Genomic DNA, 16,276 nt, shown 5'->3' with positions numbered 1-16,276 from the left:
GCCATTCCTGTTTTGAATAGTTGATTTTTCAAAACTTCTGCAGTCTAATATACAGCATTGGATACAAATCCAGTTACTTAAGTTTCCAAATGTAGAAAACGAACAATTGACACACCTCAGTTATGTAACACACCTGACCTTTATTGTTAGTTAACGAGTATTCCCAAATCCTAACTCCCCATTGAAAAAGACCGTTGTTTCAATGTAAGTCTTAAAAGAAACTGTGAAAATCATGGGTTCCTACTAAACTTTTAATATGGAATAGGAACCAAACCAGAAGCACAGTCCTATGAGAAGATTTACCAAAAAACAGCCCAATGTGTAACAAAGTACTGTATTTTTCCGTGTATAAGACTACGCCCCCCCCCCAAAAAATGTAAAAAATTAGGGGGGGCATCTTATACGCAGGGCCATTTCCCCCCATTTTCTTAAATCTGAGTCCCCAAAATTAGAGGGCGTCTTATACATGGGGCGTCTTATAGACAGAAAAATATGGTGTATTGGATTGTATGCTTTGAATGCCCTTATTTCCCTGCATTAGCTATTATTCCAACACTGCCTAAAATAGCTTCAAAACAGGCAGTAAATATGATGACAGTTTAATACTGCTGTCCCTATCGTTTTTCTTCCAGGGGTGAGAAATTCCAATAATGTAGAACTTAACCAAGTGTCGTTTCTTTTGTTATATCACTGGGGTCTTATTTGGGCTTTGGAACGGTTGAGCATAGGTGGAGGCAAAGAGTAGCTCTCGTACTAACAGCCAAACCCACATAAAACCTTAAAGAACATAAGAGGCTGTTAGATTGGACCAATGGCCCATATTGTCTGGCATCCGCTGTCATGGTAGCCTACCAGATGCCTAAGGAAAGGCGAAAAGCAGGACGTGAGCACAATAGCACTCTCACAGCTTGTGAGTCGCAGCAACATCCATTCAGAGGCATACTGTTTCCGACAGTAAGGTAAAGGTAAAGGGACCCCTGACCATTAGGTCCAGTCGTGACAGACTCTGGGGTTGCGCGCTCATCTCGCATTATTGGCCGAGGGAGCCGGCGTATAGCTTCCAGGTCATGTGGTCAGCATGACAAAGCCGCTTCTGGCAAACCAGAGCAGCGCATGGAAACGCCGTTTACCTTCCCGCTGTAGCGGTTCCTATTTATCTACTTGCATTTTGACGTGCTTTCGAACTGCTAGGTTGGCAGGAGCTGGGACCGAGCAACGGGAGCTCACCCCGCCACAGGGATTCGAACCGCCGACCTTCTGATCAGCAAGCCCTAGGCTCAGTGGTTTAACCACAGCGCCACCTGGGTCCCTATGTTTCCAACAGTAGACATACACATCAGAAACAGTCCCCTGCAAAAGGCACTTTCCAGAGCTTGCAGAGTCCCAAACCCAGCTCTCTCTGCATCTTTCTACCCTCAAAAGCTACCTTTCGGAGTGATCCTGTATCAAGGGGCAATTGTTTAACAATCAGGTCCCATGGAAACCGCCGTCCTGGGCTATTAACTGACCAGATATTACCTTAAGCAGGGATCTACCCGCCTGCGGTCTGAAGTGATGCAGTCCGTACCATGTAAAATCAATCATTATAAGCACACCTTGTTTTTTCCAGTTAAATCCAATTATGGCAATTTACAGTATGAGCAACAAATAGCGCGTGAAAAATACCTTCATTGAAACACATCAGCACAAAGGTTTTAAAAAAGAACCTGAAAGTAAGGATTTAAACAGAAAGGGAATAAGGGTTTAAACATCATACCCATTTGCAAGCATTCCCCCCCCCTTTGCCCAAGGGAAGGGCAAAGCATGCAATGGGGATGCAGATGTGTAATTTGAGTTAGGAACCGAACACACAACCGCCAAACACATGCAAGCCAAAAGCAGATGTGCATTTTTGCAATCTGACTACCACTGTTTTGCTAGTTTTATCTGTTATTATTTGGATGAGAGTACCGTATTTTTCCGTGTATAAGACGACCCCTATTTATTTTAACCCAAAATTAGGAAATTAAGTTGTTTAGCTTTTGGGGGTGGGGTGGGAGAGGTCACTTCCACCAATTGCTCACCCGCTTGCCCGCCACTGCCGATTGCTTGCCACAACCAATGCCGATCGCACACCTCGCCACAGCTGCCAATTGTCTGCCCGCTCGCCGCCACCAACAGCCCACCCGCCCACTTGCCACAGCCGCCAATCGTAGCTGCCAATCACCTGCCCAATTGCCACAGCCGCAGCCAATCGCCAGCAGGCCTTGCCGCAGCCACCAATCACCCGCCCAATTGCTGCTGCCTGCTTGTTGCTGCCATTAATCGCACGTCCCCCCACTGCATTCACTATCCGTGTATAAGACGACACCCATTTTTTGCCTACTGGTAATTCCCTCCCCCCCCCCCCCCCGCAAAAAGCAACATCTTATACATGAAAAAATACAGTATGTATCTACATTCAGGGTTACAAGTCATTCCACACACCATAAACAACAAATAATCTTGTGGCATTATTAAAAGACTCATACACCTATTATACCATATGCATTTATGAACTAGTCATCTTCTAGCCCGAAACAGTTTGTGCTGTAACAAAAACACCAGTCTTTTCAAGTGTCACAGCAATCTGGCTGCTGCTACAGCCACCTAACATGGCTACTCTATGGAAACTTGTGACAATATTATGGTGCACCCAACTACCTCTGAATCACGATGGTTAGACAAGTGACAGATGCAGTTATGAAAGTTACCCAAAAATTATAGCTTTACGAAACTTATTATTATTAAAAAAGAGCAACCACCTGAAATCACTAATGGAAAAAGCAGGACACATATCTACAGCTCCTGTAAAAAAACCTACACCAAAAAACTGGAATAGGCAAGTATCTACACGCCCACCTGAATTTCAGATCTTCATCAGTTGAGTAATGCAAACCACTGAAGCTGGAGTACATGGTATATGGCAGGCACATGCAAACTCGGCCCTCCAGATGTTTTGGGACTACAACTCCCATCATCCCTAGCTAACAGGATTAGTGGTCAGGGATGATGGGAATTGTAGTATCAAAACATCTGGAGAGCCAAGTTTGCCTATGCCTGGTATATGGCAACTGAGCCCACAAGCTCAGTGGAAACATAAATAGGACAATGCCTTAACTGCAGTTAAGAAATCAAAAGCAGGCTCTCCCCTCTTTTTCCACAAATCCCACCCATTCATAAAAAGTTGGGTGCTGCAGTGAACCAGCTTCAGTGAACAGCCAACAAGGTTCTCTCCCGACAAGTTTGTTGAGCAGCGTCAAACGATTGATCTTGAATCATGGGTGCAGGCACCCAACGGAGGCTGGTCCATTAGTGTGAATGGGGTGGTGCCCCCTCCGCATCAGCCTGCCCTCAGCTACTCACTTTCTTACTTAGAATCAGACCCATCAGCTTCCTCTTGCTTAGGCTTGGTGCTGCCCTTGTAGAATTCAGCAGTGAGGAGCATGGCCTCTGCCTGCCATTGGCTCTGGCTCCACTTACTGCTGGCTTCCTTGCCTTCAGTCCCAAAAGACACAACTGCTGGTGCCTAAGTAACAACTAAGCGTTGTGAAGACGGTCAGGGGAATTTCGTAATAGGTGGGATGGGAGATCTCCTGATTTATAACACCAGTAGACAGATTGCCTGTTTTCTCTGTACATGCCCCAAGTAAATGTGTGAAGTGTGAAAGATCTCCAGTCAACCAGAATTCTTTGCATCATGAGCTGAAAGTCCTTTACGGTGCAATCCTGTACTTCTGTTCAGAAGTCTAAGGCATATTCCCAGCTGTGCACAGGATTGCAGCCATGCAGTACAATCCTAGGCATGTTTACACAGAAGTAGCACTCCCATTTTTTTTTTTAAGAAAACTCCCTCCCTAATATAGCATCACAGCCTTACGGTGTGATGTTCCTCTTATCAGCAGAACTACCTTCCAGTTCCTAAGCACTGTTATTTATCCGCATAAACCTGCTTCCACGTTGCGTATTACATGGTGCTAAACGTATTTACCACCACATCAAACATAGCCAATCACAGTTAACAGTTGCCTCTATGGTGCACACAGCGGAAAACACTAGTTTCCTGAGCGTGCAATTTACATTTCGGGCAGTATATGAAATATTCTGCATGTTAAAAGTTTAACATAGGAAGTGGCCCTTAGTTTATAAACCTTTCAACAATGTCCATGAGGAATATTCTCCATAAAGCAATACCAATTTTTGATTTCCTTAACATGTAACAAGTGAATTTGTGATTCCAACACTAACATGACTTAAACATGAACCCATAAATGGCATTGGCACTATGTTTGAGTTTCAAATAAACAGAAAACCTTATGCTGTAAAGTCATTGCTGTAAGGTCAATGTCATCGCCTGAAAACTGAAGCACTAAAATAGATAAAGGGATGTTTTGGAATACTTAACAAGTCTGAGGTTTTAAAGTTCAAATTTTTAAGACCTTCATGAAACTCAAAATGTCTGTGCTTGCTTAGCAAAAGATATTAACGGAATGAAAGGTCTGTTTTACCTATTCTTTTTTCTCATACTCCACAAAGATTACAAATTTCCTACGTGAAAATGCCATCATGCTTGCATGAAAAATAGTAACACCAAATTCACTATTTCTTACTCCCCACTCCACCCGAACATTTAAAATTCATGCAAAAAAGCAAACTTTTTTGGACCATATTTTAAATTTAATTATACACAGGTTGACAAAAAAAGGAAATGTATGACAAATAAAACTAACCATCAGGTTTAACAAAAAATACCTTCAAGTGGTACAGTAAGTGTTTGGTTGTTTGGGAAATATTACAAATGTTCATTTCTGGGGTACTTCAACCGGACTACGGGTACAACGTCTGTTAAAATGTCACTGGCAACTACAGAGCCATACAGCACTACAGTATATCAGTTGTCAAAGAGTCCTACAATCAAGGTTTTAAAAAATTACCTTAAGAATTAAGTCCCCAGAGTTTTACAGTCACATTTTAAAACTTTTTTATTTCTTCAAATAAATGAAGCAGAACAAAAAGAAAGAAGAGCTCTCCATTAAAAGGCTGCTGTTTAGAAAGTTATCCTTCCTATGTCATACTTTTTAGTTCAAATTACTATTAATATCATTGATAGTATGGCCTGTATCTGCCTTGATCAGGATGGTGTGGTCCAGAAAGCTGAGCTTGAGAAGGCGGGCCTTGCATCCGCGGCGGCGGCGGCGGCGGCGGCCCTCTTGGAGCTGGCCACATGCCTGGACTCATCCCCCCCGGCTGAGTGAACGGAGGGCTGAGAGTTCCTTGGTCTTCACTGAACTTTGGCAAAGCATTAGGGTTGTAGTGATGGGGAGGGGGAGCGTTTACATTGACAGGCGGGCCACCGTGCTGAGGAGGGGGCGGTCCCGGTGGAGGATGGTTCATATATGGTGGCAGCTGGGCAATGATGTGTCCAGGGGGAGGGGTGATGGGTGGGGGAGCAGAGGTCATTGGAGGAGGCGGAGCTTGACTATACACCAGGTGGGGAGTGCCTCCTGCCTGGGGAGGGTGTTGCATTGGGTGGCTTATTGGTGGCGGAGGGGGAGGGGGAGGGGCGTAATGCTGCTGAGGCGGCATGATATGGTGGGGGTGGGACACCACTTGCTGGCCCTGGTATTCGGGGTGGTGGTGAGCAGGTGTCGGGGCCGGCGGCGGCGGTTCTCGAGCGCCGGAATTTGAATCATCTTGGATAGGGACCGTGATAAGATTGCTGTGTTTCCTTGTGGAGATGCGGAAAGTATCTTGGCTGACCGAGCGAGGGGGCGGGGGAGCCATGGACATCTCCGCCGGGGAGGCACGGATGTCTTCGTGAGGCTGGTTGTAATGCTCGTGAGAGACGTGCTGCAACGGGGGAGGCATCAGGATGTGCTGCTTGGGTGGGATGTGGCTCAGGTGATGCTTATCGGGAGGCAGGATGAACCGCTCCGGGATTTCGGCAGGAGGAGGAGCGATCGGAGGATGGACAGGTTCCAGTGGGGGCCGCGCAACTGGCTTGCCGGCTCTCATGTGGCGGTGGTTGATGTGAGCCTGCAAGTCCCTCTGGGATAAGTATGTTCTCTTGCAACCTTGCACAATGCTACACATGAAGAGAGACCCCCGGACACACTGCTCAATTCGCTGCACGGATTCATTACAGCTATATCGGAGAGGGGAAAGAAACAAGAAAGTGGTTTGCAGACATTACTACAAGTTCTACAAGTTAATAAACAAACAATCATTTCCGGGGGCAAGATTAGCTGCTTTGTATTATAATAGCTTATGTATATACCTTGGGATAAAATTCTGAACACAATCTTTCTCCATTAATATCAATTTAAAATTTGTGGCAGGGATAGCACTCTCGATAAGAAAGAAAGCACACTGAACTTTGCAAAGTAAAGTTTAGAACCAACAACCCTTAACCTTGTTGCAGACTACTGTGTTGCCTATCTAATATAATTCTGAATACAACCCCTTTTGTCATGGGCAACTACAGATCCCGTCCAATTTACCAGCATCTTCCTTCCTCTTATCCCCAGTAAAGACCTGAGTTACATGTTACCTCTTAGTGAGGAAACACATGGAGTAAAGTCACATACAACTGATCACCAGAAAAAAGGAACAGTGTATTTCCCCAACCCACAAAAACACATTCATCAGTTTAACTTACCCTGGGCACATCTTGTCACCTTTTTTCTCATGTAAAATAGCACAATCATAGCAGAAAACATGCTTGCAGGGTATCTAAAAAAACAGGAAAGAAAACCGCATGAGCAAATGCTTTGCAAACTCTTCACTTTTAAATAGGATACCGTAAACAGCTTTGTTCAGAATAGATTCTTACCCAGCTACCAGGACTATAAGGTGTTTTGCACACTAATAAGCAAATAACAGCAAGAACACTCCAAAGCACGTTGCTGAAATTTCCTTGTTATATAGGCTTCCCTTTCCATCTGCTGGACACTCTTTGGTTTTGCAAGTGTCTCCCAATTAAAATACATAACCATATTGGTAAGAATCTGGATTGTTCCATGTACAAATGGGTCACAAACTAAAACATCCAATATCCAGTACAATGGTACCTTTACTTACGAATAACTCTACTTACGAATGTTTCTACTTACGAATAGAGCTCCGTCAGCCATCTTGGATGCGGTTTAGATAGGATTTTTTCTATTTAAGAATTTTTAGATAGGGTTGCTTCGACTTACGATTTTTTTCTCCCAATGCATTCCTATGGGATTCGACTTACAATTTTTCTCAACTTACAAATGTGTGTTCGGGACACATTAAATTTGTAAGTAGAGGTACCACTGTAATAGGATTTAATTTTAACATCCCAGTTCTGAGAACAATCTGAGCTTCTTCAAAATTAAAGACAAACTTCTATTAACTTGGGTACTCTATGGTTGGAGTAAACTGTCCACACCTAAACTACAATCCAAAAACCTGATATGTGGGTTCAAATCCTTACTCAGCCATGAAACTCTCTAGGTGCCCTTGGGCCAGTCACTATCTCTCAGCCTAACCTACCTTGCAATTCTTGTGAGAATAAAGCAGAGTGGGAAGGAATAATGTATTCCAGCTTGAACTCCTTGGAGGAAAGGCAGGATACAAATGGAATACAAAATAATAGACAAACGAAACCAAAAACAATTCTACATTCAGTTTGCAAAACTGGAAGAGCTTTCACAAAAAAGCAAACTGAAATTATATATAGGTCAGTGTTTTGGAAAACATACTATTGAAAAAGAACATCAAAATATTTTTTCCATGCTATCTTTCAATGCACACCGTATCAAATTTAATTTAACATGCATGATACATAAGCAAAAGTGATTTTATAGCTCATCAGACAGGTGACCCTTAACTTACGCTGTGATTACATTCGAGGGATAGCGCCTAAAGCCAAAATCACGTATAGTCCAAACACACTGGCTTCAATGGCAGGTGGGATTGTCAAAGATCCCCCATCCCGCCTAATTGTCTGCCCCTTTGCATATTTTAAAAAATTAGCCAAGCACGTAAAGCTGAATGCACATAAGTTAAATGAGCATACATGGTAAATTAGCTGTATTGAGAAGACATGGCTATACATATCACATAGTTGTATGATTGTTTTGAGTTGATCAATAGTTCTGCTTACCATGCGTCCATACATTTTGATTGGTAGTCCACACTTGTCACAGAAATGGACTGGAGTATCATCCTTTTCTCCTAGTAAATTTATCTGTCAAAACAGCAAGCATCATATTTCATCAGCTGATTATCACAATACACTTGCATATTTAATGCATAGAAATCTACAAAAATCTTGGGTACGTTTTTCTGGAAGGTATGAGTCCCACTCCCTCCCTTTACCATAACTTTTGTGAACAGGACTAAAATTTCTATTCAGTTGCATTAAGTAACAGCAACAGGTTAGGCACTATACAGGATTACAAAAAACATGATACCCAACTCCTGTTTAAAACAACATTTTGACTTTATAATTTTTTAAATTAGAATGTATTTCAGAACTATGGAGACAATTAGTGAACCTTGAAGTCCCAGAAGAGGTGTCCAGGAAATCTTCTTTGATTACTAAACACATCACCACCTTTGCATTCATATCGTTCTTCTTCGTTGTAGTCAAATTCTTCTGTGGGGAACAAACCAAAAGTTTAGATCAACCTTGCTGTGGGTGGGGTTTTTAAAGCTACACTCACACTGACACGTGGTGCCATTTTGTCATATGCTGAATGCTGGAAGGTTTAGGGCAGATAGAACAAAGTACATCACACGGCACATAGTCAAGCTATGGCCCTCGTTCCCCCAGGCGGCTTTAAAATGGCTTTAAAAAGAGGATTGGACAATTTCACAGAGAAGAGGGCTATCAATGGCCTCTAGCCATGTTGGCTATGCTCCGCCTCCACCATTGGAGGCAGGAATGTTTCCAAATGCCAGTTGCTGGAAACCATGTGAAGAGAGGATGCTCTTGGGCTTGTGTTTTGCTCCCAGGTTTCCCGCAGGCATCTGTTTGGCCACAGTGAGAACAGGATGCTGGACCAAACAGGCCTTTGGTCTGATCCAGAAGGTTGTTGTTCTTGTTGGGAAGGGCACAACAGATTGGATAATGACAAGCAAGCAGGATGGATTTTTTAAATTAAAAAATCTATTTTTTTAATTTAAATTGGATTTTTACAATAAAATGCTTTTGGAGGAAAAATCCTTCTAAAGATAGTTTTCTATTTAAGTTACATTATAGTCCAAGGGCTATTCATCTGGAAATAAGGATTTGTTTAAAGTTTTTCATGTGTACTAAAACTCAGTCTAGGTTTTTATTTTTAATTATTTAACCACATCAGTTAAAAAACATGGATGCATATGCTATAATGTTATTGTTTTAGTTAAATGAATTGTTTAAATTGTTATTAAGGAAATGATTATTTTTCTCCTTCCAATAAAGTACAGCAGAAAAGTTGTCCAAATATAAACAGTTAACTTATTAAACCTCATGATAATTTCATAATAATCTATGTTTTTTTAATAGTACAACCAAATCAGTTATTTATATATGGTAAGTGTAAAAACTACTCTGAAAATTTATTATTCCAAAAATGAAACCTTCATCTGGTTGTAAATATTAAGATTATATGAGCAAAAATGAGTCTTTGTGTAAAAAAATGATTTAAATCAAGTCTTACTGACTAATGATTTAAATAGAATTGATTTAAATGAAATCACCCCTGCTTTTTTACCATCAGCTTATCTTTTGCAAACCGCCAATTTTGAAATACCTTTTATAAATGGCAAAACCTGCTAAAGCCTTTTGGAATTATGATATAGCTTCTCTCATCAGTTTACCTTCTTCACCAGCCTTTGATGGCAACCTATTCATACTTCTCACAGGACGAGGTGGTGTAGGTTTAGCTTTGTTTGTCTGCTTGGAGATTAGCTTTATAGGGATGCGTCGACGAACATCAAGACCTCCCAATGATCCGGAACTATTTGTACCTTGCAAATCATTGTCTATGTAAAAAAAGAAATCAAAAATATGTTATTTAATGTTATAAAGCATTAACTTTACTGGAACAACAGAAAATAACCTGTAATGATTGGCAGATTTAATAGTACTTAGGCTAGCTACAAAAACAAAGGGAAGTATTCAAAGGCAGTATTATGCTATCAGAAATAGTTCCATAAAGCATGGCAAATCATTGCCAACAATTCCTTCTATTCAATACAGTCCTCCATCACCGCCACCACCCCTAGCATAGTATGGGATATAGCAGAGGACTGCAATTGATAAGGGTATTGGTGAAAATGGGGTGCCTTGACTTGTACTAGCAGAATTTTTTAAAAGCCAACTATTATGAATTACAGCTTTAAAAAAATATTAGACCAGGTTTCCTTAAAATGTCAACAAATATTTCTTCTTGTTTTTTATTCTGAAATAACAGTGCAAGCCTACAGCCTGAAAATTAAAACAAAATAAATAAAGGAATAGGAACAGTATGAATATTTGACAACAGTCAAATACTCAATCAATTAACAATATCTGACTTACTGCGCCAATCATAAAACAAGCAGACTTCAAATTTTTTGTAAGACCCTTCCCATCTCAGTATGTACTTTATAACAGTATAATTTTTATCACACAGATTCTCTATGTCGAGCACACATTTTTAAAGGGTGGGGGAGAGTAGTTTTATAATTTTAAAATATTATTTCTAATTATTTTAACTTGGATATACTTTTGGACCTTACCCCAAAACCATCTGGTGAAGGATATAGGCTATTAATTCAAAAAAAAATGAATAAATATATAACAGGTAAATAGCACCATTTCTTAATATCCTCTCATGAAGAACTCTGCATTTTACAAACCATTGCTTTTAAGAAAGGTTAGCATAACAAAGTTGCTAGGTTAGATCTCCTCTCCTCAAAACTCAAGTTTTCTGTGACACCTTTGGCTTACAGTAACACAACCTTCACCAACCTGGTTCCCACCAGATGTTTGCTGTGGCCAATGGGGAGTTGTAATCCAAAACATCTGGAAGATGCCAGGTTGGTGAAGGATAAATTAAACCCTTAGCCCTAATTCCCAAATGAGATAAAGTTGAAGTAAATGTAACTGCATCTCTCCTTGGTTACTCTGGCCTCTTATTCCATCTCCCCTTGTTGCCTGCCATACTGTAGAACAGGCTTCCTCAAACTCAGCCCTCCAGATGTTTTGAGACTACAATTCCCATACAATTTAGACTATGAGCTGCTTGGGAAGAGACCACTGGACCTGCTAGCTAGGGATCATGGGAGTTGTAGGCCAAAAACATCTGGAGAGCAGAGTCTGAGGAAGCCTGCTGTAGAAATTTTAGACTATGAGCTGCTTGGGAAGAGACCAGTCTTTTCTTGCACAATACATGACTGATAAAAACTGAAGTGACGCCTTTCATTTTTCCAGTTTCATGAACTTTCATTAGCTGAAAGAACTCTGCAAATTAGTAGAACTGCCTCTCTTCTTCACTCTCTGAAATATGTAGTCTTACTTTCAAAGAGGATCTCCTATACTTTTCGCATGTACCTATCTAGACTCAATTCGGAAGCAGCTCAGTGGTTTCAACAGCAAGGAAAATAGGAAGAATCTTTGGAGCAGTTACCACATCATCACAAATCAAACTAACAGAAGGCTCATCCAGACTTCCTTTTTGTGCCCCATTTCTAGGCCACACTTTAAAGCTCTATGTCTGAGTACTTTCTCCATGAACACTTTGCTGCTGCATCAGAGCAAACAGCAATCCACAGAAAATCCAAAACACTCCAATTCCATGTTAAAGAGCGGGTTTTCTTGGGCATAGAGGCAGGGCAAAAAAAGTAAAAAATTGCTTGGATACGAACTGAGAAAGCACAGACTTGTGCCTAGAAAGCACAGGGCAAAAGGTAAATGTGGATAAGCCCAAAGTTATTCAAATCTAGAGTGTATAATGAGAAATCATCTCATCAGACACACTTAGTCTATTCTGTTGTTAATACAGTCCTATGTACAAAAGAAAGCTAAACTCTGATACTAGAAACTATATCTACATGTAACAGTGTTGAAGAAACTTAATTATTGCCTGCAAATTAGGCCACTTACAGTACAATTCTAGCCATGTACGCGCAGAAGTAAATCCCACTTAATTCAAGCGGGATTGCTCCTAGGTAAGTAGGGTGAGGATTACAACCAAGTATTATTATTATTTGGCTCTAGGTAAAAAGAGCAAAACATACAGAAAAATTCAATGGTTAGCATTTCTCATATCTCTCACTGTATAATGAAGTAACTGGAAATCAACCCAAGGTAACACATCTGTGACTCTATAATTCTATCTAAATTGCACCTGCTTCTAAATAAGAATTTTGTTCCTTGTTATAATACATACCAATCCATATCATATGTGTTTCATTGCAAGCGCTTCAAACTAGAACGAATCCATAGCTTAAACCCATAGCAAATGTGCCTAAAATTAATTTTATTTTATTGCATATTTATTCTGCCATTCCTCCAAGGAGTTCTGGGTGGCTGTCCACTCCTTTATTACATCCCCACAAGAGCTGTGTGAGCTAGGTACAGCTAAAAGAGAATGACTGGCCAGGAGTCACTCAGTGTGCTTCATAGGTAAAAGGGAATTTGACCAGGGTCTCCCTGGTCCTAGCCAATCTTCCTACACATAAGCTGACAGTGGCATTTTCAGAAATATATCCTATAACTCTGTGATGGATTCAGCATTTGTTCCCAGCCAGCATGACTAATGGTCAGGGATTATACGAGTTGCAGTACAGCAGCATATGGAGGAGCACAGATTCCTCAGCTGATTTTAATAAATTCCAATATGGCAAACAAAATCAGTAGACCTATGAGAAGATGCAGGCTTTAAAAGGGCATGAGCAACCTAATAGAGAAGTGTTTCCCAAATATGATTCTCCAGCTGTTTTTGGACTGCAACTCCCAGCATCCCTAGGTAGCAAGACCAGTGGTCAGGGATGATGGGAACTGTAGCCCAAAAGCAGCCGGAGAAATGCTGCAGTAGATCAAGAGCTACCAATGTTTACACATTTTACTTCATGAGAGATAAAAGGAGTTTCTATCAATACTCTCTATCTAGTAAAAATGTTTAAACCCTGCCTTGTTTTGTTTTGTTTGTTTGTGTTTTTTGTTTTAAAGCAGCAAGATTTTTTAAAATAATTTTTATTAGCTTTCAATTACAATCCAATAATAGCCTCATTACAACAATACCAATTTATAATACAATTATTAATACAAATCGTTCAAATACCAAATTATACAATTTAGATAAAGTGGCTCCCTGTGTGCTAGATTTCATGATTTGCTTTATTTCTGCTTGCCAAAATCTTACTCATTTCCATTACATTCCGGTCACCATAATAATCCCTTTTACAACAACTGCAACATTAATAACTCCTATTCATGTTGAATGATTTATGTTTTAAAGTAGCATAATTCAATCAACAACAACAAAAGCAAGCTTAACCCATTAAGCGACAGAGACACTTTTGCAGGCTGTCCGTGTCCGATTCAAGACGTTGACTCCCAAACTCCTGTACTACCGTACCAACTCCTGATAGTACTTCTAACTCATCTGGGGATGGGAGGGGGGAATCGGAGAAAGCCGCGTTTGCCCTGCTGTGAAATTCCAACCAGGCATTTGCCACAAAACCCTTAACCAATAATGCCCCCCCCCGGCAAAAAAAATCCTGCTAACCTTCGGTTGATCTATTTAACATCCTTTTAAAATGTGGACCTTTTCCGAGGTGTGTGTTGTTTATTGGGTTGTTGCTTTTATTCTGATTCTATATGCTGCGATCTTTTCTGTGAACCGCCCTGAGACCTCCAGGTATTGGGCAGCATATAAACTCAATAAATTATTATCATTATTTTCAGAGTCACGTTTGACCCACATGTGGTGGGGAGTGTGGTGATGGTGGGGAGATGGGCTACTACATCCATTTGCATGTACAGAAAACGGGCAACCAGGGCCGGATTTAGGTTTGATAAGGCCCTAAGCCAGGCACAGGCAACCTCTGGCCCTCCAGATGTTTGGGACTACAATTCCCATCATCCCTGACCACTGGTCCTGTTAGCTAGGGATGATGGAAATTGTAGTCCCAAACATCTGGAGGGCCAGAGTTTGCCTATGCCTGCCCTAAGCTACTGAAGGTAATGGGCCCTTTATATGTCCAGCTGTCCTTTGTCAACAACAAATTGTAGCTGTTTTTGTGTGTTGAATATATGCTATATAGTAATTTATGGACCTAATAGGTATCTAAAGCCATTTGCACATAACAAAATATGTATTTTATCAAAGTTTGTTTGTTTTTTATCTTATATTTTGGATATGCACATTCAGCGTTTTTTTCTTTAATTTTTTTGGGGGGCCCCAAGAGAATGGGGCCCTAAGATAGAGCTTGTTTAACTGATTCTTAAATCCGGCACTGAGGCCAGCGGGGAAGCCCCTTTCCTTGACGCTTTTCACGCGGAAGGAGGAAACCTGCTTCGGCAGGGGGGGGGCGCCTGCCCTCCTATAGAGGGAGCGAAATGGGAGCCAGCCCAGTTAGGAGGACCCCTGAAGGGCTCAGCAGAGAGGAGGCCAGCAAAGGGCAGCCTTAAAGCACCGCTCCCTCCAGAGGCGGCCCAAGGCTGCGCCTCGCAAAGCTTGTCAAGACGCGAGGCGGGCAGGTCAGCAGTCTCCCCCCCCCCCACACATGAGCCTACTTAAGAGTAAGCGCCGCTAGCCTTCGTTGGTGAGGGGAGAGGGCGGCCTAGCGCAGCCTTGTGGCCCCCTGAGGCCCAGGCCACGCTAGGCCGCGCGTTTCGAACCGCTCCGCCCTCCCGCTCGAAACAAGGCCGCGGCCCTCGAGGCCCCGCCGTCCTTCTCCGGATACCGGTTTCACGGCGGGGCGGAGACGGAGCGGGAGGCCGCCGGGCGGGTGGGGAAGCTGCGAGGCTTCGGCTTCGCCCGCCCGCTCCCCAACTCACCATTGTGGTCCATGGTTCGGTGTAGGGTACTCTGGGACAGGAAGTCGCCTCCGAGCCACAGGATGGGCGGGACCGAAAGCGCGAGGGGCCGCGGGAAACGTAGAGATGCGAAAGACAGAGGCGAAACCGTTCGCCGGAGGGGTCGGTTCCTGGTTCCTTCGGGCGGGAATGTCCATTGGCAGTGCCATAGGGAGTGAGGGAACGGAATCCTGTCCAGGACTTGAACTATGATCAGCGGAAGGAATGAGAGATGACTGTTATTGAGGGGAGGAGAAAGATAGAGTGCTGCAAAGGAGAGAAAACACCATGGAAAATGGACGGGAAGTCGATAAAACAGAAGAAAGATCTTATGGATGGGAATTGTTATGTACTGAGCTGAATGTATACTGTATGTGAAATTTCTGGAAATTTAAAACCTATATCTGAAAAAAGAAAGCGACGGAAAAAAGCTCTCTTTTTTTAGCGCAAACTGTGACTTTGCAGCAGAGGCCGCAGGATGGATGTTTGCGCTCCCTTGAAAAGTATGCGCTGCTGGACAAGCTACTGTAGTCCTATTGTATTTAAATTAAACGAATGACTTGGAAAGTGAAAATAAAGCGGCAGCGGGCGTTGCTTCTTAAGGGAAACGCGGCTTAAGTCCTTCTAAAACAGGCATCCCCAAACTGCGGCCCTCCAGATGTTTTGGCCTACAACTCCCATGATCCATAGCTAAGAGGACCAGTGGTTGGGGAAGATGGGAATTGTAGTACAAAACATCTGGAGGGCCGAAGTTTGGGGATGCCTGCTCTAAAAATTGCCCTGCCAGATGTCAACAGGGCATCGTTGCTGTGGCTGTGTCTCAGCGAAGGAGGCTCCATCCGGTAGCCCTGCAGCTCCGTCCGATTCCCGACTCTTGAGCAGGGTGACCGGGTGGTTCGGTTTTTCCGGCCCAGCGTCGTCGCCCTTTCCAAAACTTTTTTTTTAAACCCGAACAGTTTATCAACAAAATGCTTTTACGCCCGCCTTGCCCACGCGACCCGAAGCAACGCGGCCTCGCGTCTCCGCCCTATCCCCGCCGTACTATGTCCCCGTTCTAGACAAGGGCTGCGCTCGCTTCCGAAGGAACCCAGCATTCGGAGGCGTTGCGTGACTCTGCCATATTGGTAAGTCTATGGCCGCGCCCGCTGAGGCGCCTCACATAAGCTCCAACCGGGACCTCCCGTAGATAGACCAAAGGTTAGACGTATATACTTTGTTGTTTAGTGGTTTAGTCGT

General features: G+C 42.6%; 2 protein-coding genes across 3 annotated transcripts in view; one reads left to right on the top strand and one right to left on the bottom strand.

The window, feature by feature from the left end:
* Positions 1 to 2,431: 2,431 nt before the first annotated feature.
* Positions 2,432 to 15,196, bottom strand: CBLL1 (Cbl proto-oncogene like 1). Of its 2 annotated transcripts, none has more exons than XM_060279552.1 (6): positions 12,122 to 15,010; positions 9,853 to 10,017; positions 8,547 to 8,647; positions 8,153 to 8,236; positions 6,677 to 6,750; positions 2,432 to 6,163 (listed from the first exon to the last, which is right to left on the bottom strand). In XM_060279552.1, the coding sequence occupies exons 2-6, from the start codon at positions 9,884 to 9,886 to the stop codon at positions 5,119 to 5,121; spliced, it is 1,338 nt and encodes a 445-aa protein (XP_060135535.1). In that variant the 5' UTR covers positions 9,887 to 10,017; positions 12,122 to 15,010; the 3' UTR covers positions 2,432 to 5,118. The 2 variants fall into 2 exon arrangements, with proteins under 2 accessions (XP_060135535.1, XP_034982394.1); XM_035126503.2 differs by lacking the exon at positions 12,122 to 15,010 and adding an exon at positions 15,023 to 15,196 and having other exon boundaries at positions 2,433 to 6,163.
* A 190-nt stretch (positions 15,197 to 15,386) lies between these two features.
* Positions 15,387 to 16,276, top strand: part of LOC118091079 (uncharacterized) — a 36,213-nt gene continuing 35,323 nt past the window's right edge. The window contains exon 1 of the mRNA XM_060279417.1: positions 15,387 to 15,410. Within this exon, the coding sequence (XP_060135400.1) occupies positions 15,402 to 15,410 (9 nt within the window). The 5' untranslated portion in view covers positions 15,387 to 15,401. The remainder of the gene's footprint in view (positions 15,411 to 16,276) is intronic.

Source organism: Zootoca vivipara, chromosome 10, assembly GCF_963506605.1.
Source record: "Zootoca vivipara chromosome 10, rZooViv1.1, whole genome shotgun sequence".
Lineage (NCBI taxonomy): Eukaryota > Metazoa > Chordata > Lepidosauria > Squamata > Lacertidae > Zootoca > Zootoca vivipara.
Note: the sequence above shows the minus strand (reverse complement) of the source record. Positions and strands in the feature narration are given on the sequence as shown.